The sequence below is a fragment of the Lissotriton helveticus genome, chromosome 10 (genome assembly GCF_964261635.1).
Source record: "Lissotriton helveticus chromosome 10, aLisHel1.1, whole genome shotgun sequence".
NCBI classification, from domain to species: domain Eukaryota; kingdom Metazoa; phylum Chordata; class Amphibia; order Caudata; family Salamandridae; genus Lissotriton; species Lissotriton helveticus.
In genome coordinates, this window is record NC_136071.1 from 3,584,552 (window position 1) to 3,608,374 (window position 23,823).

General features: G+C 50.8%; 1 protein-coding gene across 4 annotated transcripts in view; it reads left to right on the forward strand.

Moving 5' to 3' along the window:
- The window catches only part of IQSEC2 (IQ motif and Sec7 domain ArfGEF 2), a 359,223-nt gene that overhangs the window by 280,529 nt on the left and 54,871 nt on the right, over positions 1–23,823 (forward strand). For 3 of the 4 annotated variants that reach the window (XM_078664507.1, XM_078664510.1, XM_078664508.1), the window contains exons 9-10: positions 2,303–2,338; positions 15,626–15,751. In XM_078664507.1, coding sequence (XP_078520633.1) covers positions 2,303–2,338; positions 15,626–15,751 — 162 coding nt within the window. The remainder of the gene's footprint in view (positions 1–2,302; positions 2,339–15,625; positions 15,752–23,823) is intronic. The other variant, XM_078664509.1, reaches the window with a different exon arrangement.

Genomic DNA, 23,823 nt, shown 5'->3' on the forward strand with positions numbered 1-23,823 from the left:
ACTAACTTTACGTCCGCATTCGGGCCGGAAATTCCGGCCTGGAGGCAGAGCTTGCAGCCCGGAGGCGGAGCTTGCGGCTTGGAGGCTGATCTTCCGGCTCAGAGGTGGGGATTTAGCCTTGGCTGAAATCTCCACCTCTGGGCCGCAAGCTCCGCCTCCGGGCCGCAAGCTCCGCCCCCTAGCCGGAAGCTCTAAAAGTCAGGATACCAGATACACATGCAGTTGGGCATACATGGCTGGGAAACATGCTCATATACCACGCAACTAACATTCCCGCCCACACAAGATGGCGGCTAGTAAGCAAAAAGTAATTAAAATTGTAAAAAGCGATAGTGAAGATCAAAACTAGAAAGCAACAAGTAGGAAACAAGAGCAAAAAGAAGACTACATGAGAAAAAGTAGAGCAAAGCTTGGAAAATAGAAGCATGATGGAAAAAGAAGCAAACCTAGAGACAAATGAGAATAACGAAAATGACAGAGAGCAGTAGAAAGCAACAGAGGTGAGGAGTAAGAGAGGGCCCAATTCACAGAACTAACTTAAGACAAAATCCTAAACTTACTACTTTTGGTATTCACAGAATGCACTTACTACTTTTGGTATTCACAGAATGGATTTACGACTACTTACTTTACGTCCGCACTCGGGCCGGAAATTCCATCCCGGAGGGGGAGCTTCCGGCTAGGGGGCGGAGCTTGCGGCCCGGAGGCGGAGCTCCGGCATAGAGGTGGAGATTTCAGCCATGGCTAAATCCCCACCTCCGAGCCGGAAGATCCGCCTCCAAGCTGCAAGCTCCGCCTCCGGGCTGCAAGCTCCGCCCCCAAACCGGAAGCTCCGCCACCGGGTTGGAATTTCCGGCCCGAGTGCGGACGTAAAGTTAGTAGTCGTAAATCCATTCTGTGAATACCTAGATGTTCTTGTCCCACTCTTTGTACACTTTTTTCTTCTTTCACCTTTCCTCTGTTATCTTCTCAGTCCTCCCTTATCCCTCTTTGTGCTCTTTATTTCTTTCACCTTTCATCTGTTATCTTTATCTCCTCTCTTCCCCTTTCTCCTTTTGTCTCCTTCATTCACCTTTCCTCTGTTATTTTCTAGCTCCTCTCTTCCTCTTCCTCTTCCGCCTCTCGTCTCCTTCATCCACATTTCCTCTGTTATCTTCTAGTTCTTCTCTTGCCCTTCCTTTCTCCTCTTCTTTCACCTTTCCTCTTTTTATCTTCTAGCTTGCCTCTTTACCTTCTCCTCTCTTCTCTTTTTGTGTGTTATCTTCTACTGCCTCCCTTACCCCCTTTGTTCTTTTATTTTCTTGTTTCACATTTCCTCTGTCATCTTCTAGCTCTTATCTTCCCCATTCCCTCTCTTCTCCTTCTTTCGCCCGTTCTCTGTTTATCTTTAGCTCTTCTCTTCCCCATTTCTCTTCTCCTTCTTTCACCTTTCCTCAATTTATCTTCTATCTCATCTCTTTCCACTCTTTGTACTCTTTTTTTGTTCTTGTACCTTTCCTCTGTTTTCTTCTAGCTCCTCTCTTCCTCCTCTTTGTACTCTCTATTCCTTTCCTCTATTTATCTTCTAGGTCCTCTTTCCCCTCTTTCTCCTCTCTTCTCCTTTCCTCTCCTCTGTTATCATTAGCTCCTCTCTTCTCCTTTTCCCTCTTGTCTCCTTCATTCACTCTTCCTCTCTTCTTTTCTATCTCTTCTCCTCCTCCTCTTTGCCCTCTTTTTCCATATCTTACTCTGCATAAATGCTCATTTTCATATCATACGTAAACTTTACTCTAGCCTTCCCATTCACAGGAATTATGTGTTTGTCTAGGATTATGGTCAGTAATTAACAGGGATGACAACATTTACATTAATAAATGAAAAGTCTGTGGTTTGTGCAGTAACAGGACTGAAATATGTAGTATGTAAGAGTGATATTGCTTTTTGCACTTGCCTCTTCAGTCCTCTGTATGAAACATCCCGTGCGATTGGACCAGAGCTGAAGCTTAGATCATTAGGAAGGAGAAGCCCAGATGAATGCCCCATTCGTAGCCCCCTCTCGCTTCAAGCCGTTTGTCGCCCTCTCTTTTCCACAGGGAAGAGCACATGAACCATTTGCAGAGGGAAATCGTTAAGGTGTTTCCCAAAATAATTATTTTGCTGAGAATCCTTTTAGGTTTCCATACTTTCACTTCTTCGGGAGACATGCCCTGGGTGATGCCAGGCTCCAGCTGCAGAGGCACGTGCCCTGTGACGGGCTGGACACCACAAAGAGCGAAGACACTAATCTGCGCACAACTTAAAAGCATTGTTTTTATTCTTTCAGGGAGAAGATGCCTTACCTGGATATCCTGGGCCCAAGGTAGAGACAAGTCACCCTATGACCCATGAGATATCTCCAAGGACTCACGTCTGTGTGAGATCTCTCCAGTGGCTCACGTCTGTGTGAGATCTCTCCAGTGGCTCACGTCTGTGTGAGATCTCTCCAGTGGCTCACGTTTGTGTGAGATCTCTCCAGTGGCTCACGTCTGTGTGAGATCTCTCCAGTGGCTCACGTCTGTGTGAGATCTCTCTGAACCATCCTTCTTGTCTGATATTGCCAATGGTTTTCTCTTGTCTGAGGTCTCTTCGATGCTTCCTACAGTCTGAGATCTCACTCTAAAGATTCTCTCCTGCCTAGGAACTCTCTAAAACTGTCTCTCATGTGACAGGTGCCATGCTCCTCCTGTGTGACATCGACTGCCTCACTGCTCGGTGAGACCTCTCTAAACCCTCTTCCATCTTCTTCTCCCATGAGACGTCTACTGCTTGTCGTCCATGTGAGACGTCTAGGATCACTCTCTCGTGCTTCGCTTCTGTGTGAGGCGTCTCTCGTGTTTCACCCACACGTGTCCTCTCCGCTCCTTCTCTGAACCGCAAGGCCTCCTCAGCGCCCAACTCTCCACGTGAACTCTTTCAAGTGCATCTCCTGCCTGTGAGGTCTCTTCCAGACTTCTCTCTCTTGAAGCTGCTTCTCTCCCTGGTGAGACCTTCGTTTCCCTCCCATGCGTGACCTCTCGTAGAGCCACTGGCACGTGTCTCACAGGTGGACTCTCTGTAACGCCTTTATCTTTCCAGTACTACTCTCCTTTCGTCTCTCGCCTCCGATCTCTGCTGCATTTGCACCTCTTTGAAATGTTTCTGTCACTTCTCTGCCTTAAAAGAACTCTTTTCAAATGTTCGGCTGCATCTAGTTTCTTCTGACCATCATTATTGCTTCTGCAATCATTTTAAAAAGGAAAACACATCATAATGTTGGTTCTCTTCATAAACTCTGACAAGGTCAACCCATGTGTAAAATCTCAGAATTTTCTGAGAAGCATGCCTGTCAAAATTAAATATTTTCATATTCTAACATTGCTTAGCTTCAGACAATATTCGCTATCTGTTTATGAATCCAAATACAATTAAAAATATTATTAAACCATCAGGGGGGTTTAACTTAAAAAAAACCTTTCTAATTCTTCCCATGAAAACGCAGGAAATTGACCTGGTTGGGCACCGGCCTTACCAAGAGGAATGTACCTCTGTCCCCTCAAGCTGGAGCCTGCTGTGGCATTGAGAGCACAGAGCTGCAAGACTTGGCCTCAGTTCCTTCCAAAGTTGAAGAGTTGTCAACAGGTAGAGAGCGGAGTCCTAAAGCCTAGCAGGGGCCACCACCAGTCTACGAGCCTAGCAGGGGCCACCCCCAGTCTACGAGCCTAGCAGGGGCCACCACCAGTCTACGAGCCTAGCAGGGGCCACCCCCAGTCTACGAGCCTAGCAGGGGCCACCACCAGTCTACGAGCCTAGCAGGGGCCACCACCAGTCTGCGGAGCCTAGCAGGGGCCACCACCAGTCTACGAGCCTAGCAGGGCCCACCACCAGTCTACGAGCCTAGCAGGGCCCACCACCAGTCTACGAGCCTAGCAGGGGCCACCCCCAGTCTACGAGCCCAGCAGGGGCCACCACCAGTCTACGAGCCTAGCAGGGCCCACCACCAGTCTACGAGCCTAGCAGGGGCCACCACCAGTCTACGAGCCTAGCAGGGGCCACCACCAGTCTACGAGCCTAGCAGGGGCCACCACCAGTCTACGAGCCTAGCAGGGTCCACCACCAGTCTACGAGCCTAGCAGGGGCCACCACCAGTCTACGAGCCTAGCAGGGGCCACCACCAGTCTACGAGCCTAGCAGGGGCCACCACCAGTCTACGAGCCCAGCAGGGGCCACCACCAGTCTACGAGCCTAGCAGGGCCCACCACCAGTCTACGAGCCTAGCGGGGGCCACCCCCAGTCTACGAGCCCAGCGGGGGCCACCACCAGTCTACGAGCCTAGCAGGGGCCACCACCAGTCTACGAGCCCAGCAGGGGCCACCACCAGTCTACGAGCCTAGCAGGGGCCACCACCAGTCTACGAGCCTAGCAGGGGCCACCACCAGTCTACGAGCCCAGCAGGGGCTACCACCAGTCTACGAGCCTAGCAGGGGCTACCACCAGTCTACGAGCCTAGAAAGGGCCACCACCAGTCTACGAGCCTAGAAAGGGCCACCACCAGTCTACGAGCCTAGCAGGGGCCACCACTAGTCTACGGAGCCCAGCTCTGCGCTACCTCAAGGGAAGCTTCTAAGACACTTTCTCCCTCTCCGGGTAGATCTTAGGTTTGAAGTTGTGACCTGAGTGACCGCCTAGCATCAGAAGCAGACATGGACGCGTTCCCAGAGCATGCCGTTGTCGCGATGAGTTGGATGTCGTCCATCCTCTCGATGCTTTCTGGGGAAAGAAGGTCTGCTTTGAATAATATCAATCGACATGCGAAGTGACCTCATTGCAGGGATTGGACGTGCAACGACATCTTCAGTTTTTTTTGTTACTTAAACCTTGTGTGGACCATAGTGTCCGTGAATGACATCGAGGAAACGCCCTCGGTTTCCCTCATTGCGGACTCCGTCTTCAGATCGTCTTTGGGAGCCGCATCAGGTGGGAGCTGGTGGCCATTGTGTGGCGAGAAATTTCCAGTAAAGCTCGGATTTCAAGGATCAGCGACTAAGCTTGTGAGAATGATTCCTAAATCTGTTACATGTTTGGTATTTTTCTGGCTATTCGGCATCTGCTATGGGGCTTTGCTGGAACGCCCTTGAAGGTCTCCAGGCAATGATATCCCTACGCCGTCGGGAGGAAAGTCGTTTAAAGGCTGGAAGAGCTGTTGTCCATCTTTCTGAGTAACGCTGTGATGTTCCCTCTCTCCCCAGTGAGAGCGAAAGGCCGGCGAGTCCACTGTGATGCTTCTACTCATCAAAGCGCTGCTCTGGCTGGAAAACACCCGCTGTTCGACCACATGTTGAAGGAGAGATACTCTGGATGCAAACCGGTTCTGTCTGTGGGGCCGGACGGTGGTCAAGCACAATCACCTGAGTGAAACCGTCTGATGTCCATCTTCCTGTGTCGCTGCTGGACACTGAGGCATTGATGGTGCTGGACACTGAGGCATGGATGGTGCTGGACACTGAGGCATGGATGGTGCTGGACACTGAGGCATGGATGGTGCTGGACACTGAGGCATGGATGGTGCTGGACACTGAGGCATTGATGGTGCTGGACACTGAGGCATGGATGGTGCTGGACACTGAGGCATGGATGGTCCTGGTCACTGAGGCATGGATGGTGCTGGACACTGAGGCATTGATGGTCCTGGTCACTGAGGCATGGATGGTGCTGGACACTGAGGCATTGATGGTGCTGGACACTGAGGCATTGATGGTGCTGGTCACTGAGGCATGGATGGTGCTGGACATTGAGGCATGGATGGTGCTGGTCACTGAGGCATTGATGGTGCTGGTCACTGAGGCATGGATGGTGCTGGTCACTGAGGCATTGATGGTGCTGGACACTGAGGCATTGATGGTGCTGGACACTGAGGCATTGATGGTGCTGGACACTGAGGCATTGATGGTGCTGGTCACTGAGGCATTGATGGTGCTGGACACTGAGGCATTGATGGTGCTGGACACTGAGGCATTGATGGTGCTGGACACTGAGGCATTGATGGTGCTGGACACTGAGGCATGGATGGTGCTGGACACTGAGGCATGGATGGTGCTGGACACTGAGGCATTGATGGTGCTGGACACTGAGGCATTGATGGTGCTGGACACTGAGGCATTGATGGTGCTGGACACTGAGGCATTGATGGTGCTGGACACTGAGGCATTGATGGTGCTGGGCACTGAGGCATGGATGGTGCTGGGCACTGAGGCATGGATGGTGCTGGACACTGAGGCATGGATGGTGCTGGACACTGAGGCATTGATGGTGCTGGACACTGAGGCATTGATGGTGCTGGACACTGAGGCATTGATGGTGCTGGACACTGAGGCATTGATGGTGCTGGGCACTGAGGCATTGATGGTGCTGGTCACTGAGGCATGGATGGTGCTGGACATTGAGGCATGGATGGTGCTGGGCACTGAGGCATTGATGGTGCTGGGCACTGAGGCATGGATGGTGCTGGACATTGAGGCATGGATGGTGCTGGGCACTGAGGCATTGATGGTGCTGGTCACTGAGGCATGGATGGTGCTGGACATTGAGTCATGGATGGTGCTGGTCACTGAGGCATTGATGGTGCTGGTCACTGAGGCATGGATGGTGCTGGTCACTGAGGCATTGATGGTGCTGGACACTGAGGCATTGATGGTGCTGGACACTGAGGCATTGATGGTGCTGGTCACTGAGGCATTGATGGTGCTGGACACTGAGTCATTGATGGTGCTGGACACTGAGGCATTGATGGTGCTGGACACTGAGGCATTGATGGTGCTGGACACTGAGGCATGGATGGTGCTGGACACTGAGGCATGGATGGCGCTGGACACTGAGGCATTGATGGCGCTGGACACTGAGGCATTGATGGTGCTGGACACTGAGGCATTGATGGTGCTGGACACTGAGGCATTGATGGTGCTGGGCACTGAGGCATGGATGGTGCTGGGCACTGAGGCATGGATGGTGCTGGACACTGAGGCATGGATGGTGCTGGACACTGAGGCATTGATGGTGCTGGACACTGAGGCATTGATGGTGCTGGACACTGAGGCATTGATGGTGCTGGACACTGAGGCATTGATGGTGCTGGACACTGAGGCATTGATGGTGCTGGACACTGAGGCATGGATGGTGCTGGTCACTGAGGCATGGATGGTGCTGGACACTGAGGCATGGATGGTGCTGGTCACTGAGGCATGGATGGTGCTGGTCACTGAGGCATTGATGGTGCTGGACACTGAGGCATGGATGGTGCTGGGCACTGAGGCATTGATGGTGCTGGGCACTGAGGCATGGATGGTGCTGGACACTGAGGCATGGATGGTGTTGGTCACTGAGGCATGGATGGTGCTGGGCACTGAGGCATTGATGGTGCTGGACACTGAGGCATGGATGGTGCTGGACACTGAGGCATTGATGGTGCTGGACACTGAGGCATTGATGGTGCTGGACACTGAGGCATTGATGGTGCTGGACACTGAGGCATTGATGGTGCTGGTCACTGAGGCATTGATGGTGCTGGACACTGAGGCATGGATGGTGCTGGTCACTGAGGCATTGATGGTGCTGGACACTGAGGCATGGATGGTGCTGGGCACTGAGGCATTGATGGTGCTGGTCACTGAGGCATGGATGGTGCTGGACACTGAGGCATTGATGGTGCTGGACACTGAGGCATTGATGGTGCTGGACACTGAGGCATGGATGGTGCTGGACACTGAGGCATTGATGGTGCTGGACACTGAGGCGTGGATGGTGCTGGTCACTGAGGCATTGATGGTGCTGGTCACTGAGGCATTGATGGTGCTGGTCACTGAGGCATTGATGGTGCTGGACACTGAGGCATGGATGGTGCTGGTCACTGAGGCATGGATGGTGCTGGACACTGAGGCATTGATGGTGCTGGACACTGAGGCATGGATGGTGCTGGACATTGAGGCATGGATGGTGCTGGTCACTGAGGCATGGATGGTGCTGGACACTGAGGCATGGATGGTGCTGGACACAGAGGCATGGATGGTGCTGGGCACTGAGGCATGGATGGTGCTGGGCACTGAGGCATGGATGGTGCTGGGCACTGAGGCATTGATGGTGCTGGACACTGAGGCATGGATGGTGCTGGTCACTGAGGCATGGATGGTGCTGGTCACTGAGGCATTGATGGTGCTGGTCACTGAGGCATGGATGGTGCTGGACACTGAGGCACGGATGGTGCTGGACACAGAGGCATGGATGGTGCTGGGCACTGAGGCATGGATGGTGCTGGGCACTGAGGCATGGATGGTGCTGGTCACTGAGGCATTGATGGTGCTGGACACTGAGGCATGGATGGTGCTGGTCACCGAGGCATGGATGGTGCTGGACACTGAGGCATTGATGGTGCTGGACACTGAGGCATGGATGGTGCTGGACATTGAGGCATGGATGGTGCTGGTCACTGAGGCATCCCACAGTACACCAGGAGGAAGTTCATACTACAGACTACATGACCAAAAGCGGGAGATAACATACCCCCATCTTAATTGTCGGTACAAAAGGGGGTGGTGATGGACGGAGCATCTGAACCAATCAAACACTCACCCCCAGTCAACTGATCTGGGTTTAATCCATCACCTTCTTTAGCACACTCAGCCACCCCATTTCAGACATGGCCATATGCAAATCAGTCTGACCCTGAGCCTCATGGGAACAGTCCAGCCCGAACTGCCAAGCCATGCCTACCCATCTTAATTGTCGACATTAAGGCAGACACTCGGGCCCAGTACACTTAAGGGGTCTAAACCGCTTGTGTGTGCTCCATGGACCCTACAAAGTCCACGAGGCACAGGTTGGGCAAACTCTGCTTTAAATTGTCTTCCAAACATCTTCTTCATCTGATCCGAAGGCATTGCTTTGGGGGAAGGGCTCTGGCTTTCAGTCTGTGCAGAGCAGGTGACCCTCAGCAGCACCTGCTGCACGCGGAGAGTGTTACTTCTGCAGCGGGTGTCGATTCCGTCATGAGTGGGGTCTTTGTCTGCGGTGCTGGAGGGGTCGACAAAAGAGACGTTTTGGATGTGTTGGTCTTCACCGTAGGGTGTTGTAATGTAGACTCACTCGTCAAAGACGAGGTCTTCATCAGTGGTGACACTGGCGCGAGAGATGTGCCCTTGTGTGGAATCTCACACATGACCACGTTTGTGGCACCGTCTCAGCTGGCGGGGGCACAACTGGGTGTTTTGTCCACTCTCGTCTTTGATAGTGAGAATTGGGAGGTAGATGCTGCTCTAAATATAGCAGAGGTCTCTCCATTCGCGGAGGGGCGGAGGGCTTCTACAGGTGTTCACAAGATCCGGAAGCTGCCTCAGGGGGTTGGTATCTCGATGTAGATTCCCAGAGCTTGGGCTTCCTTGTCTTTAGGGCGCTTTTCTCCAATGAGATCCGCATTTTGAAAACGCAGCCGCCTGCTCTCTGTCCCTTATGATTTGTTGCTGCTGAAGGTGCCACAGATCTCACAGTCCTTAGGTTTATGGCCTGGATTGAAGAGGCAGAAGATACCCTTCCCATGGGGCTTCGGAGTCCTCTTTCCTGACACCCCAGCCCTGGCGAGGGGTACAGCCATTCCTTGCTTGTGAGGATTCAACCGCGCTTAAAAGAGAAGCAAAAGTGGCAAGGTTCCCAGATCTTGGAAAGGTCGGGCTGAGAATCCTTTGGTCCGTGGAAGTGAAGGCGGCATTGACTGGTACTTTGCCAGGGTTTGATTGCTTGATTGTTGTTAATCTACTTCTCAATCCACCTCCTGGAAGGCATGGCTTTGAGACTCATTTATAAGGTGAGAAATCTGTGGCATTATGTATCCAGGTGAAGCAAAAATGACTTCCCTTCGACAGCAATGCTTTTGATGGATACAATGTCTTCCTGTAGATTCCTTACCGCCCTTTCTCTTCTCCTGTGAGTTAGCGCCACGACGAATAAGATCCTTGGATATACACGCTTCACCGATGTACCGTGGTTGATGTTTCTGGGTTTGTCTCCTCATGCCTCCATTGGTGTGCACTCGTTGATGCCTTCTATGCTTGGATGTCACATACAGGGTGAGTGCGACCATGGCAGAGCCCACGCTGCCGTCTGCGACGAGTGCCTGGATCCAGTCTAGCGCCTGAAGGATATCCATAAGCTGAAGAATCTGCTGAAGATGACGTATCCATCAGAAATAATGTTACCAAAGGAAAGTCATATTTTCGTCTATATAAAAACAACAAAACAACCATAACCGATTAAAAAATGCCTGACACGCCTTGGTCCAGAGCTCAGGACACTTGGATCACAAAAAGAAGTAACATTTCTCTGTGACTCAAGAAGTGTTTGAAATAAAAAAAAATGTAAAGGCAGCACCTTGACTCTGGCTTCCAGCCTTGGCCAGCAAAGTAGCAAAAATACCTTCCCCACTGAGCAAGTATTTCATACCGTTGTACATCGAGTCACCAGTGCAGCATAGACTCGATGCCAGGAGTTGCAACTCTTCTCTACCTCAGGAGTGGCCTTCGTGGAGCGATGGCGGAGCCTTTGACTCTTCCGTGGAGTCGCTCCATTGCTATCTTTGAACTTCCGTCTCCTCTCTGTGGTCCCTTCCTCGTTGTTTGTGAACAGTAACCACTTGCTGAGTCTTGCCCTGTACTTGAAAGTTTACTTCACATGGGAAACCCCATCCTGCCCATGGGCCGTTCTTGTTCAAAACATCTTTAAGCAGTTTGAGGAGCTTTCTTCCAGCTGAAGTGGGTTGTGGCCAGTCTTCCAGAACAATCAGCCGACATCTACCAGACTGTAGGGGTGAGTTTGTCTTGGGTTCTCGCAGTAACGTCAGCTTCTTAGAGAAGAACCCTGCCCTGTGAGTAGAAAAGGCCTCCATGCATCTCAGCTGAGATGCTTCTACTGAGGCCTCAACGACATCTCACGGGATATTTGATTCAAGCTTCCTGATGTTTACGTCCGGTGGAACACCATCGTGGTCCATCTGGTTGGATTGAGGGTATCGCTTTAGTCAAGCTTCTTTCGAACTTTGCGAGTCAGTGGACAAGACCTGAGATCACCCTTCTTGAGCCCAGCTCCACCTGTTTTGCTTGTCATTGTAGGGGTGACAGTGAATGGAGAGGGGTCTGTCCTCACTGAAGTTGTTTGTCTCAGCCCCTTTAGTCTTCTGGGCAGTCATCTTCCAGATGTGTCTGGATCGTGTGTGCTTCGTGCAGTCGTTGCAGACTGTTCTCCTACGCCAGTGTAGTTAGAGCTTTCTCTCCCTCCCCTCGAAGTCTATGCCTTCTCAGGATTCACTTGTGTGTACCTGATTACGCTTGTGCCTTATTCACCAATGTAGTTCAACCAGAGCGGGAATGTGGTTTCTGCTCCATTTTTGGAGCCCCTCCTGTAAACCCGCTGGTGGTGCCGGGACGGTACCAGCTCTTTTCCTCTGCTCGTGCCAGTAAGAAGAAGATCTGGCCTCTATCACTTTATTTGGGTGCACCTTGCTCCCGGACCCTAAGGTTTCCGTTCAGCAGAGGAATGGCGGCAGGAGATCAGACCTGTGGTTGAATCAGAGCTACCTCTGTTAAGGTGCAGACGCCTCTCATGCTCCCGCCCTAAGGTTGGTCTCCTCTCCAGATGTAAGAGGGGAGGGAGCTGCTGCAAATAATGTAAGCCGGGATCTTTGGGACTTTGGCCAGAGTCTCAATGTCTTGTGGTTCCGGGTGGTCGTCTGTACGTTTACGGTCTGCACTCGCTACATTTGTGGTCTCTTAGCATCTGATCGAGTCTACACCGTTGGCGGTTCCATGTGTATCCCACTTCATCAGTGTCGTTTCACTCCATGTTGTTTTACCACGTGTGTGTGGGCTTGAAGAGGTGGCTGCTTTCATCCGGCAGCCTCACGTGCCACCACCAGTGTCCTCAAGCAGAGCGGCCTTCCTTCGGTGCCACGGTAAACAACCTTTACAACGAAACTTTTACAACGAACTACCATTACAACGCAACTTTTACAACGCAAACTATTACAACGCATTGCTCTGGGGGGCGCTCTAGGATAGGGAATAGGTTAATTTACTATCCAATAACCTTCCCTACTATCCACGGGGACTGGAGTTGGAATAGTAAATTAAACTATTCACTATCCAGCGCCTAAAAGCATTGTGCGTTGTAATGGTATGTGTTGTAAAAACCGTGTTGTAAAGGTAGGCGTTGTAAAAGTATGCGTTGTAACGTCATACATCCGGTGCCACACTGTAAGATGTGGAGAGGTCTAACTTGGGGCGCATGTGTTCAGACCGTCAGAGATGGGTCGAGCACTTCTTTGTGGGTCGCGGCACTCCCCTCTATGGAAACAGGTCTCAAGGGTTGTGGCTCCCGGCACATGGACTCTTCCCCTTCTGTGCCAGATCACAGATTCTGCAGATGTCCTCTCCATCACCGATATGTCACCCAGGCGGGGGCGCGTCGGCGAGTCACAGCCTGGCCGCCATCATCTTGTTGGTCCTGGCTGAGCCCCATGCCATCTCTGAACTTGGATGTCAATGTTAACATTTTACCTCAAACAATGACATAAAGACTCGTTGGTAAAGAGCTTTAGAGAGGTTAGTATTAAATATGCATAAGGTACCGGGCCAATTCCATTGGAGTATTCTTCTGATTCCTGGACTCAATGGGGCTCTTGAGTGGACACTGGAGATGAAGACTTTATGAACCTTTCGTATCAAGCTCGAGAGTGTCCGTTTTGTGTCGGGACAGCAGTGGTGGAGGATCATGTGTCTGTGACGGGATAAGGACCCAGATGAAAGAGTACGTTTGGACGAGGAGGAGCCGCACGTCCAAGGCCAACGGACAACTTATGAGAATGACCGAGCTCTGCAGCCATTCTTGAAAGACAAGATGAATCTTGCAAAGTTTTTTATGCCCACCGCCCTGCTGACAGAGGAGGGTCTGGGAAAGGTACCCAGATGAGGAGGGTGGGATACCCTGAGGTTGCAGTTTACCAGAATAGATCATCTTTAGATATGGATTGGTTCACAAGCTATCCATTGGCAAGTCAGACGAGCAGTGCTATCATTTCTGAGTATGTTGGTTAGCCGAATGTATTTAATTATAATGATTATTATCTATACTACTATTATAAAGGAAGAACTTTGAACCTTTGAGGCGGTTAAACTCAGGAACCACAGCGCCAATCCACACACCCGATACATCGTTGTAATCGTCAGGGTGTGCAGATGGACATAGGCTATATAAACCTAATAAATATACGTTATATAAAAAATGTACCGAAAAAAAGTAGTCCCTTGGAAGAAACGCCAGTCGCGACGTGCGTGCCCGACGTGAGGAGCGGCGTCCAGGAGCGCGAGGGGGACCAGCGGACATGGCGCGGGGAGGAGCAGTGAGGAGCGGTGAGGAGCGGCGGACAGGCGGTGAGGAGCGGCGGACAGGCGGTGAGGAGCAGTGAGCGGCGGATGAGGTAGGTTATTTATTAATTTAGTTAGGAGCGGTGAGCGGCGGAAAAATGAAGCAAAAATGAAAATCGTGAGCAAGAGGAAGCAAACGGAGCATTACAAAAGTGAGCCAAACGGTGCATTACAGGAGGAAAAAGTTACGTGTGCAGGTTACAAAAGCGTACAAAGTAAACAGAGGTATAATACTGCAATATATGGAGGAAGGCTCCTGGGGAGACCCACGGACAACGTCGGGGCGGGGACCCTGAAGCCTAATTGCTCCCGGACAACGTCGGGACGGGCTGCTACAAAAGCGTACAAAGTAAACATAGAGGTATAATACTGCAATATATGGAGGAAGGCTCCGGGGGACCCATGGACAACCTCGGGGCGGGCGGGGGCCCTGAAGCCTAATTGCTCCCGGACAACGTCGGGACGGGCTGCTAGTTCAAAATATATTGTTCTTGAGAAGTTAGTGATTGGAAATGGGTGGTGACAAAAGAACGCCACACATGGGCCTTCAATCTTCAGTCAATCAATCAATTTGTAGAGCGCAGCAGTGTCACTCCTAGGGGTATCTGGGTGTTGGATGCAGGGTGTGTGCGTGAGGGCGAGTGAAGAGGAGCGCAGATGTCTTGCGGGTTGGTCATCAGTCTATGGTTGATGTAAGCAGGTCCTAGGTCGTAGAGGGGATGTAGGTGTGCATAAGCTTGAACCGTCATCTCTTCGGGATGGGGAGCCAGTGGAGGTCTCTCAGGGGTGGGTTGATGTGAGTTTGTTTGGGGGGGTCCAGGATGAGTCTGACTGCAGTGTTCTGTATGATCTGGGGTCTTCTGTGGAGCTGGTGGAGATGACGGCGTAGAGGGCGTTGCCGTAGTCGAGGGTCTGGTGACGTGGGCCTGAATGAGGGTCTTTCTGGTTTTGGTTGCTTCATCCATCAGGCTCTACCATTAACCTTTTCTCTTCCCAACATCTAATGACCGGTGCTATGCAGTATCTGTCATGCCACGTGCACCATTTCACAAAGTTCCACAATAAATAAATACATGAATACATATTTTGGATATGGTTCGACCTCGGTTTGCAAAAGGGAACTTGAGAGAAACACTTTAAGGAGACCGGAGGACCCAGATAGATGCCAGGACTGTTGAGATCTATGTGAATGGGGTACATGTAGGTTTATCCTGTCCAAAATCAGTACTCCCTTTATACCGCCTCCTTCCCACACTTGTTGGCTTCTCTGCTCCTCTCTTGTTATATCCTCACTTCTTTCCCTTTTTGGTCCTCATTCCTGTATCCTCTCCCCTCTTCTTACTCCTCCCGTCCTTCTGTTTCTTCACTGGCCTCCTGTTGCTCTTTAAATCCTTCCTGAATCCTCCTACTCTTCTTTAATCTAATTGTTACCTTGTGCCTCTCTTTCCCCTTTTTGCTTCTTTCATCTCTTCATTTCTGCCCCTCTGCTTGATGTTAATGTTTGCAACCTCTTCTCTTCTTTTTGCTTCAGCTCTTTCTATTTCTATCCCTCCTCTCTTCGCCTCTTTCCTGTCCGCTGGCCTCCACCCTTGCTCGTTAGTTCACTTTTTCATGTGCCTCTCTTCTCTACCTTCTTTTCTTTCTCTCTCTCTCTCTCTTTCTTTCCTCTTTTCTTTTGTTCTGCTTCTGTTTATCTTTTGATATTCCTCTCCTCTGTTGCTTCTTCTCCTGCTCTCCCTTCTTGGCCTTCTCTCCTCTGCTTTGTTCTCATCACTTCATTCCCTTGAATCTCCTCTATTCTTTCCTTTCTCCTCTCTTTCCCTTCCTGCTCCTATGTTTCCCTTCCTGCTCCTCTTTTGTTTTTCATTTTGATTTTGTTTCCATTCTCTTACTTCTTGTCCACCTGCTTTATACATTTGTGACTCTCCCCTGCCTTTGCAGTCACTTCTATCTGGCTTGTGTTCATTCTCTAGCTTCACAGTCCTTTCTTGAGTCTTTCTCTTTTTCATTCTACCGTACATTTTGTCTGTCAACTTATTTTTAATCCGTTTCTTCTCTTCCATGCTGTCTCCCAGCTCACAAGCACATGCTTTCTTTTATGAAGTCCTTCCAAATCCTCTGCCTGCTCATAAACCTCTTCTTGTACTGAAGCAGCTCTTCTTGCATTTCAGGTTCTCTCTTTGCCGCACCGGCGCTTGGTGTGTTGTTGTCAGCTTTACGAAGTTCCAGATCCAAATCGACCTCAGAGGCTTGGGCTGCATCAGAGAGAAGTCTTCCTGTTCAATGACCTGCTGGTGGTAAGAGAGCAGGGGTCGCAGGCACCGCGGGGGGAGGGAGAAGGGAAGTCTTCCTATCAATGACCTGCTGGTGGTAAGAGAGCAGGGGTCGCAGGCACCGCGGGAGGGAGGGAGAAGGGAAGTCTTCCTGTTCAATGACCTGCTGGTGGTAAGAGAGCAGGGGTCGCAGGCACCGCGGGGGGAGGGAGAAGGGAAGTCTTCCTGTTTAATGACCTGCTGGTAGTAAGAGAGCAGGGGTCGCAGGCACCGCAGGGGGAGGGAAAAGGGAAGTCTTCCTATCAATGACCTGCTGGTGGTAAGAGAGCAGGGGTCGCAGGCACCGCGGGAGGGAGGGAGAAGGGAAGTCTTCCTGTTCAATGACCTGCTGGTGGTAAGAGAGCAGGGGTCGCAGGCACCGCGGGGGGAGGGAGAAGGGAAGTCTTCCTGTTCAATGACCTACTGGTGGTAAGAGAACAGGGGTTGCAGGCACCGCAGGGGGAGGGAGAAGGGAAGTCTTCCTGTTAATGACCTGCTCGTGGTAAGAGAGCATGGGTCACAGGCACCCCGGGGAGGGAGGGAGAAGGGAAGTCTTCCTGTTCAATGCCCTGCTGGTGATAAGAGAGCATGGGTCGCAGGCACCGCTGGGGGGAGGGAGAAGGGAAGTCTTCCTGTTCAATGACCTGCTGGTGGTAAGAAAGCATGGGTCACAGGCACCGCGGGGGGAGGGAGAAGGGAAGTCTTCCTGTTCAATGACCTGCTGGTGGTAAGAGAGCAGGGGTCGCAGGCACCGCGGGGAGGGAAGGAGAAGGGAAGTCTTCCTGTTCAGTGACCTGCTGGTGGTAAGAGAGCAGGGGTCGCAGGCACCGCGGGGAGGGTGGGAGAAGGGAAGTCTTCCTGTTCAATGACCTGCTGGTGGTAAGAGAGGTGGGGTCACAGGCACCGCGGGGGGAGGGAGAAGGGAAGTCTTCCTGTTCAATGACATGCTGGTGGTAAGAGAGCAGGGGTCACAGGCACCGCTGGGAGGGAGGGAGAAGGGAAGTCTTCCTGTTCAATGACCTGCTGGTGGTAAGAGAGGTGGGGGTCACAGGCACCGCGGGGGAGGGAGAAGGGAAGTCTTTCTGTTCAATGACATGCTGGTGGTAAGAGAGCAGGGGTCGCAGGCACCGCTGGGAGGGAAGGAGAAGGGAAGTCTTCCTGTTCAATGACCTGCTGGTGGTAAGAGAGCTGGGGTCTCAGGCACCGCGGGAAGGGAGGGAGAAGGGAAGTCTTCCTGTTCAATGACCTGCTGGTGGTAAGAGAGCAGGGGTCGCAGGCACCCCAGGGAGGGAGGGAGAAGGGAAGTCTTCCTGTTCAATGACATGCTGGTGATAAGAGAGCAGGGGTCGCAGGGGGAGGGAGAAGGGAAGTCTTCCTGTTCAATGACCTGCTGGTGGTAAGAGAGCAGGGGTCTCAGGCACCGTGGGAAGGGAGGGTGAAGGGAAGTCTTCCTGTTCAATGACCTGCTGGTGGTAAGAGAGCAGGGGTCGCAGGCACCCCAGGGAGGGAGGGAGAAGGGAAGTCTTCCTGTTCAATGACATGCTGGTGATAAGAGAGCAGGGGTCGCAGGCACCGCAGGGGAGGGAGGGAGAAGGGAAGTCTTCCTGTTCAATGACCTGCTGTTGGTAAGAGAGCATGGGTCACAGGCACCCCGGGGAGGGAGGTAGAAGGGAAGTCTTCCTGTTCAATTACCTTCTGGTGGTAAGAGATCATGGGTCGCAGGCACCGTCGGGAGGGAGGGAGAAGGGAAGTCTTCCTGTTCAATGAACTGCTGGTGGTAAGAGAGCAGGGGTCGCAGGCACCGCGGGGAGGGAGGGAGAAGCGAAGTATTCCTGTTCAATGATTTGCTGGTGGTAAGAGAGCAGGGGTCGCAGACACCGCAGGGAAGGGGGAGGGATGGAGTCTTCCTGGTCAATGACCTCCTGGTGGTAAGAGAGCACGGGTCGCAGGGAGGGATGTCTTCTTGTGGAATAACATGCTAGGTGTGAGAGGTGGAGCGAGGGCCATGGAAGGTGAAGGAGGACGGGTAGGGTTCCTGCTCCTTGCCCTGCACTGATAGGTCGACAGGGGAGAGATAGCCCTGAAGGCCGGCGAGGGGAGAGCAAGTTTTCCTTTTCGTAGACCTGCTGGTGGTGAGATGAATTCCAAAGATGGAGGAGAATCCAAAGTGTTTAGATAATGGCTGGAGAGCTTCTCGTTGGTTCCCTCCATATGTTAGAGGGGGAGGAGTAGCATTTTTTGTAAAGGTTTGTTTATGTACAGGAAGGGACACCTACCTGTACATAAACAAACCAAGGCATTTTGCTTTTTCTATGTGTGCTGCACAAGGCAGCACACATGGAAAAAGAAAAAAAAAGAAGAAATAATGCATTTCTCTTCTTTTCACCAACTTAAGACCAGGGTTTTGCTGGTCTTAATTTTGGTGCTGCCTCCTATGTACGCTACCCTTGTACATAGGGGGCAGCGTCAAATACAATGGGTGTTGCAGTGGAACGCCCACCACAACACCCACTGCACGCCCCTTTCACGCTCAGCATAACGTGAAAGGGCTCTTTATTTACAAGGCAGCGTTAAGCCACGTTAAGTATCTTAACGCTGCCTAGTACATAAGGTGCATCCCTATCGCCACCACAACATCCGTAAAAGTGACGTTGTGGTGGCAACAGGGGCTTGTACATATGCCCCATAGACTTTAAAACTCGTTCCTGGAAGTCGATAGCTCTGTCCGGGATTATCACTTAGTCGTGAACAAACAAATCCAACAGTTCTGTCTGACCGCAGCGTCGCGGGCCAGCTACAGTGTTGGGGATACCCGTAAAACAGGAACCCTGTAGATACAGGGCATCAGACCTCCCAGTGAGCTCCGAAGGAGCGGCATCAACAGGAGTCAGTTCCGGGAGTCAGTGCAGGAGTTGTCGAGTCCTTGAAATCACATGCAGTGCAGGTCGAACTCCTTGAGTTTGCAGTCAGGAGCACCGGCGTCAGGGCTGCGGTGTGAAGCAGAGCGTTGTGACATGTGGTGCCCTCAGGTCGCAGTGCACCCACCGGCTCGATGACGGCCGACCAGTGGCATCGGTTACACCAAGGCTGCAGTGCGAATCGGAGCGGTACTCGTTGCAGTGATGACAGGTCACGTGCAGGCAGTGGCGTCGTCGTTGCTGAAGCGATGTGATCGGTAGACCCAAGGCTGTGGTGCAAGGCGGGGGTAATGCAGTGTACAGGACGCCCAAGACAAGGTTCAGGCAGTGGCATCGGTTGATGATCTGGAATCAATGGTGCTGGCGTCGGTGGGCCGAGGCGCGGTTTGGGACGGGGTGGTGCATCGAGTAATCTATGAGTGGTGCCCCCAAACCAAGGTGCAGTCAGCGGCGTCGTTGTCAGCTTGGATCAGTAAATGTAAATTGTAAATTGATACTTGTATAGCGCACTACTCACCCGCAAGGGTCTCAAGGCGCTTGTACGAATACCGCTGTGGAACCCATCCTGGCTTTCCCTGTGAGGTGTCCACTCCTGGGCACCCCCAAGGTGGAGGCCAGGCATCCTTAGCGTTGTGGGGGCCGTTGTGGAGATTAAGCAAGCTATTGCCCAGAGTCACAGAGTGGGACCCATGATTAGAATAGGCACCGAGGCGAGAATTACCAGGTCCGTGGAATTTTGAGCCCAAGACCCGCCGAGGCGGGGAATTGAACCCTGGTCCCGGGCTAGACCTCTGCATCAGGTTCTGCCGCTCTAACCATTGAGCCACACTTCTCCATCAGTGGCATCGGTGAGACCAGGGCTGCAGTGGAAAGAGGGATGGTGGTCCGTGTTCTCTACGAGCAGTGTCCACAGGCCAAGTTCTGGGGTTAGGGCCCCAAATTTATACAACACGTTCTTTTAAAGTTGGTACAAACAAAGTTCCTCTGGCACACACTTAAACCAGTTCAGCCTGGCTCAGGCCAAGTTCACCCCGGGAGGCAGAAACAGCTTTGTGAGAGGCAGCCACAGTCCATTCAGGTGCAAGCAACAATTCCCACTACCCTAAATGCAGCCAGGTCTATTCAGCCTGGCAAGGAGTCACCCAGGAAAGGCAGGACACACCTCAAACCCCCTTGTGCGTGTCTAATGTGAATGCTCATCCCCTGCTCCTGTCACTCTAAACCCAGACAGGGAATACACTAAAGGCAGAGGCACACAGGAAGGGTAAGCAAGAAAATGCCCTCCTTCTAAAAGCACATCATATAAAAATCTTAAAAGATGTATTTTTATATCCTGAGCTCAGGCATACTAAACTCCATTTGGTATTAGCTCCCACTGCCCAGCTACCTTGGTAATGTGTTACCAAGCAGCTCCCATGTCAACCTATGGGAGAGATAGCCTTTAACCAGTGAAAAGGAAATACACAGTATTTCACTATCAGGACATGCAAAAATACCCCTCTACCGGTCCTACCTTTTAAATACACTGCGCCCTGCCCATGGGGCTACCTTATAGGTAACTGAGATGTAAGAGAAGGTTGGGGCCTAGCAGGGCTTAAGAAGAATTCACATGAGGCAAATACCCCTGGTTTGTCAGAGGGGGTGACCAGCCCCAAACCCTACTAAAGAGATCTATGATGTTCCATGTAACGAAAGTCCTGCCTGCAGGCTCTAGCTCAGTGCAAAACAACCCGTCCGTAGAGGCTCATTGGGCCAGATGTAGGAGCCCTAATGCCGGTTGGTAACGGCCGAATTCGGCCGTTACTGACTGGTATTAGGGTTTTCTGATGTAGGGGGCCTATATTTTACCGATTCTGTAAATGTACTGAATCGGTAAATCCATATGTAGCTGACACTCCTGAGAGTGCCACAGGCCCTTAAGAGTCGGTAGTTTACCACACAATCCTATTGGGTGGTAAAATACAGAATCCAGGTGTGCATGCACATCTGTCCATGCACACCTGTGCCATGTGACACACAGACATGCCCTTAGGGCATGTATGTGTGCCACATGTCACACAAGCCTGTACTTGGGGTGCTAGAGGGTGTCAAAGTGACACCCCCTGCACCCTTGCAGCATTCGGTAAATACCGATTCGGTATTGCCCATTGATTCCTATGGGCTTCAAGGCCCATAGGAATCAATGGGCAATACCGTATCGGTAAATCAAAAATTAAATTTACCTACATCTACCTCCTTCAAATTTACCGATTCATAAATACCGAATCGGTAAAGTTCGGTATTTATGAGTCGGTAAATTGAAGTTACCTACATCTGGCCCATTGTCTTTAACATGGGTTTTCCACGGTAGGTAGGTCAGGCCAACTGGCTTTGTCATAACGTTTAATAACAAACCCATCAATCCTATGACATTTGGATGCCTTTTCCCAGTGAACCGCTGAAGCCGTTCCCCTTTACTATTGGTTTTACACCTTACCAGTCGGTTCAAGGGTCTGTTGCAACCGTCATACATAGTTATAAAATTGCAAATATGTTGAAAAATACAGTTTACAGAACAAGATACAACTCCTCTCAAAAAGGCCTAAGAAGAATAATCACAGTGAAAATCCCTCAGGCGTGTTGGAGTGGGTGGAATACACAAAACCCCGTGCCTGCTTTGGGATTCTGTGGGATTACATGGAACAAAGTATCTCTCTTTAGCCTGTAACACGATGTAATGACAACCAAGTATTACAGGCTCGCTGGCTTTTATAAATGCTTTCCGCAATTGATAAGCCATACCAACTGTCTTTGTCTCAATGTTTCATAATAAGCTGACCAGTGGCTTCGGACATCACGTTTCCAGGCGCATCAATCAGGCCTAGAGCTTATCCCCATAACCAACTCAGACCTACAGTTGAGAGGGTGTGCCTTTCCACAAAGCAACCATTCAGTCCTAAAAGTAGAAAACTACTGTTAGCTAAGCAAAAAAATACCTCTCCTAAGAGGGCCTAAGAAGGATTCTCAAAAACCAGCCATCCGTAGGCACAGTTTATTATATGAGTAACAAACACCAAAACCGTTCCTTACTATGGTAATCTGTGAGATTCCATGGAAGAAAATACCTATCTGCATGGTTTAATATATGGTAATAACAAAGTGTCCATTGACTTTAACATGTGCTTTTCACAATAGATACTTCTGGCCAAGCGCCTTTATCTTAACATTTCATATTAAACAGATCAGGGCATAGATGCATCAAGCGAATTTGCGCTTGCAATCACTGCGAAACAGCGATCGTGATCTCAAATTCCACTTCCGCAATGCATCAAGTGGTAAAGCAACAAATAGCGAAATCGCAAAACTAAGAATCGCAAAACCCGTAGAAACCCCCACTGTGATTCCTTAAAAGCGAATCTCCACATATTCTGTGAATTAAATAGCAAATTAGCAAACAAACCGCTATCCACATGCATCAGCATTTGCAAATAGCGAAAACACCTTAATTCGCTAAATGAGAGTCGCAATTTAAGGAGAAGCGAAACCAGGTGGTAACCATGAAGTCAGTGGCATGGAGCAGGCTACTTCCTGGTAGTGACGTCATCATTGGGCTACAAATGCGACTTCCTGTTGCGATTTCGGTATTTGCGAAATCGGTAATTGCAGATTCGTAATTAGGGGGTTGGAAACAGCCGAGTCTGCGATTTTGTAGGGATTTTTGCGGAGTCCCATTTGTCGATTGCGGGCGTGTGCGAATCACAGATATTTTGCGATTTGGATGATGCATCCCATTCTACGATTTCTAAATAGCGATTTGTTATTTTTCGCTATTTAGGATTCGCAGAATGGATGCTTGATGCATCTATAGGCAGTTCTACAGCCACGATCGGTGGCGGCGCCATAACCAACGCAGTCCTGCTGCATCGAGTGTAAGCTTTGGCAGAGACCAAAAAGTGCAATACAAGCAGTCTTTCTAGTGGAAGCCTACAAATACAGACCAATCAAATCCTCTACTTTGGGGAACCAACATGTGGGTAGAGCCTAGGATCATCTCCCATTAGTGCTCTGAAAGCTCAGTTTGTTGATCACATAGGGTCAGGCGACAATCGTAGTGTCAAGCCAGAACTAAACATCCATGCAGTGTGGTCCTGTACGTCTCTCCCTGCAAAGTCTAAAGTTAATGATGGACGGGGAGAGTGCTGGGACTGTCATACATTCCTCATGACTCCCGCCTCCTACCTGTTATGCTGCCAGAGAAGAAAACAACCTAAATTATTGAGTTATCCAAGACAATCATAGTATTACAGTGAACTGTGTGTCTGGGCTCAGGCAGCTGAATAAATGAACAAAATAATCACAGCTGCATGGAGGGGAAGCAGTTTTTTCTGGGTGAAGCACACAACCCAATCAAAACATGTGCCCCTGTGGGCGGAGCCAGTGCCCCTCTTTGTAGTTCTCCTCAAAGCTCTTTTAGGTTGATCACATGACGCCGGCCGACAATTGCGCCCTTCAAACCAGACCTAAAAACTGGAGTCTTCAAGCCTCAGGACAAGCAATCGTTTCACAGGAACTGCCAGACAGTCCTTAAGGTGACCCACCAGCCAGGAGGCGAGGGACAGACAGACAGGCAAACAGAGAAGAGGACCTGAGTGTCACCGACCCCTTCCACATAAGGAATCAAAGAGACCACGTACAACACACCAAAAACAACTGGAATCAATAAAAAAGAAAGAATACTCTACAAGCTGACAACGAATTGAAACCCTTCTGGTGAAAAGCACTTGGGCAAACCGGTCACAGCACTTAGAGTTAACCAGAACAAATGCACATTGAGCCTGTGGGAGCCAGACAATAAAATGCCCGACAGTCGACGACATGGATTCCGCAGTAGAGAGACCCGTCCGTAACTCCACCAGACTTGGGTACAGTGGTAAGTTCTCATCGCTAAGTGACGCAGACTCCCACCACCTCCAGTGGCTGCTTTGAAGGCTGGTTTGAGCCAGAGTTCTGGTTCAGCTGTAAGGGGGACAAAGGCAAGTAATATGAAAAGGGGTTTTGATGCAGCTCACATAACCAGAAGCTGCCTCGACCATTAACCGTAGAGCGACACGCAGACGTGATAGCGAATCCTTCTAGACAAGACGTGGTCGATGCCTACAA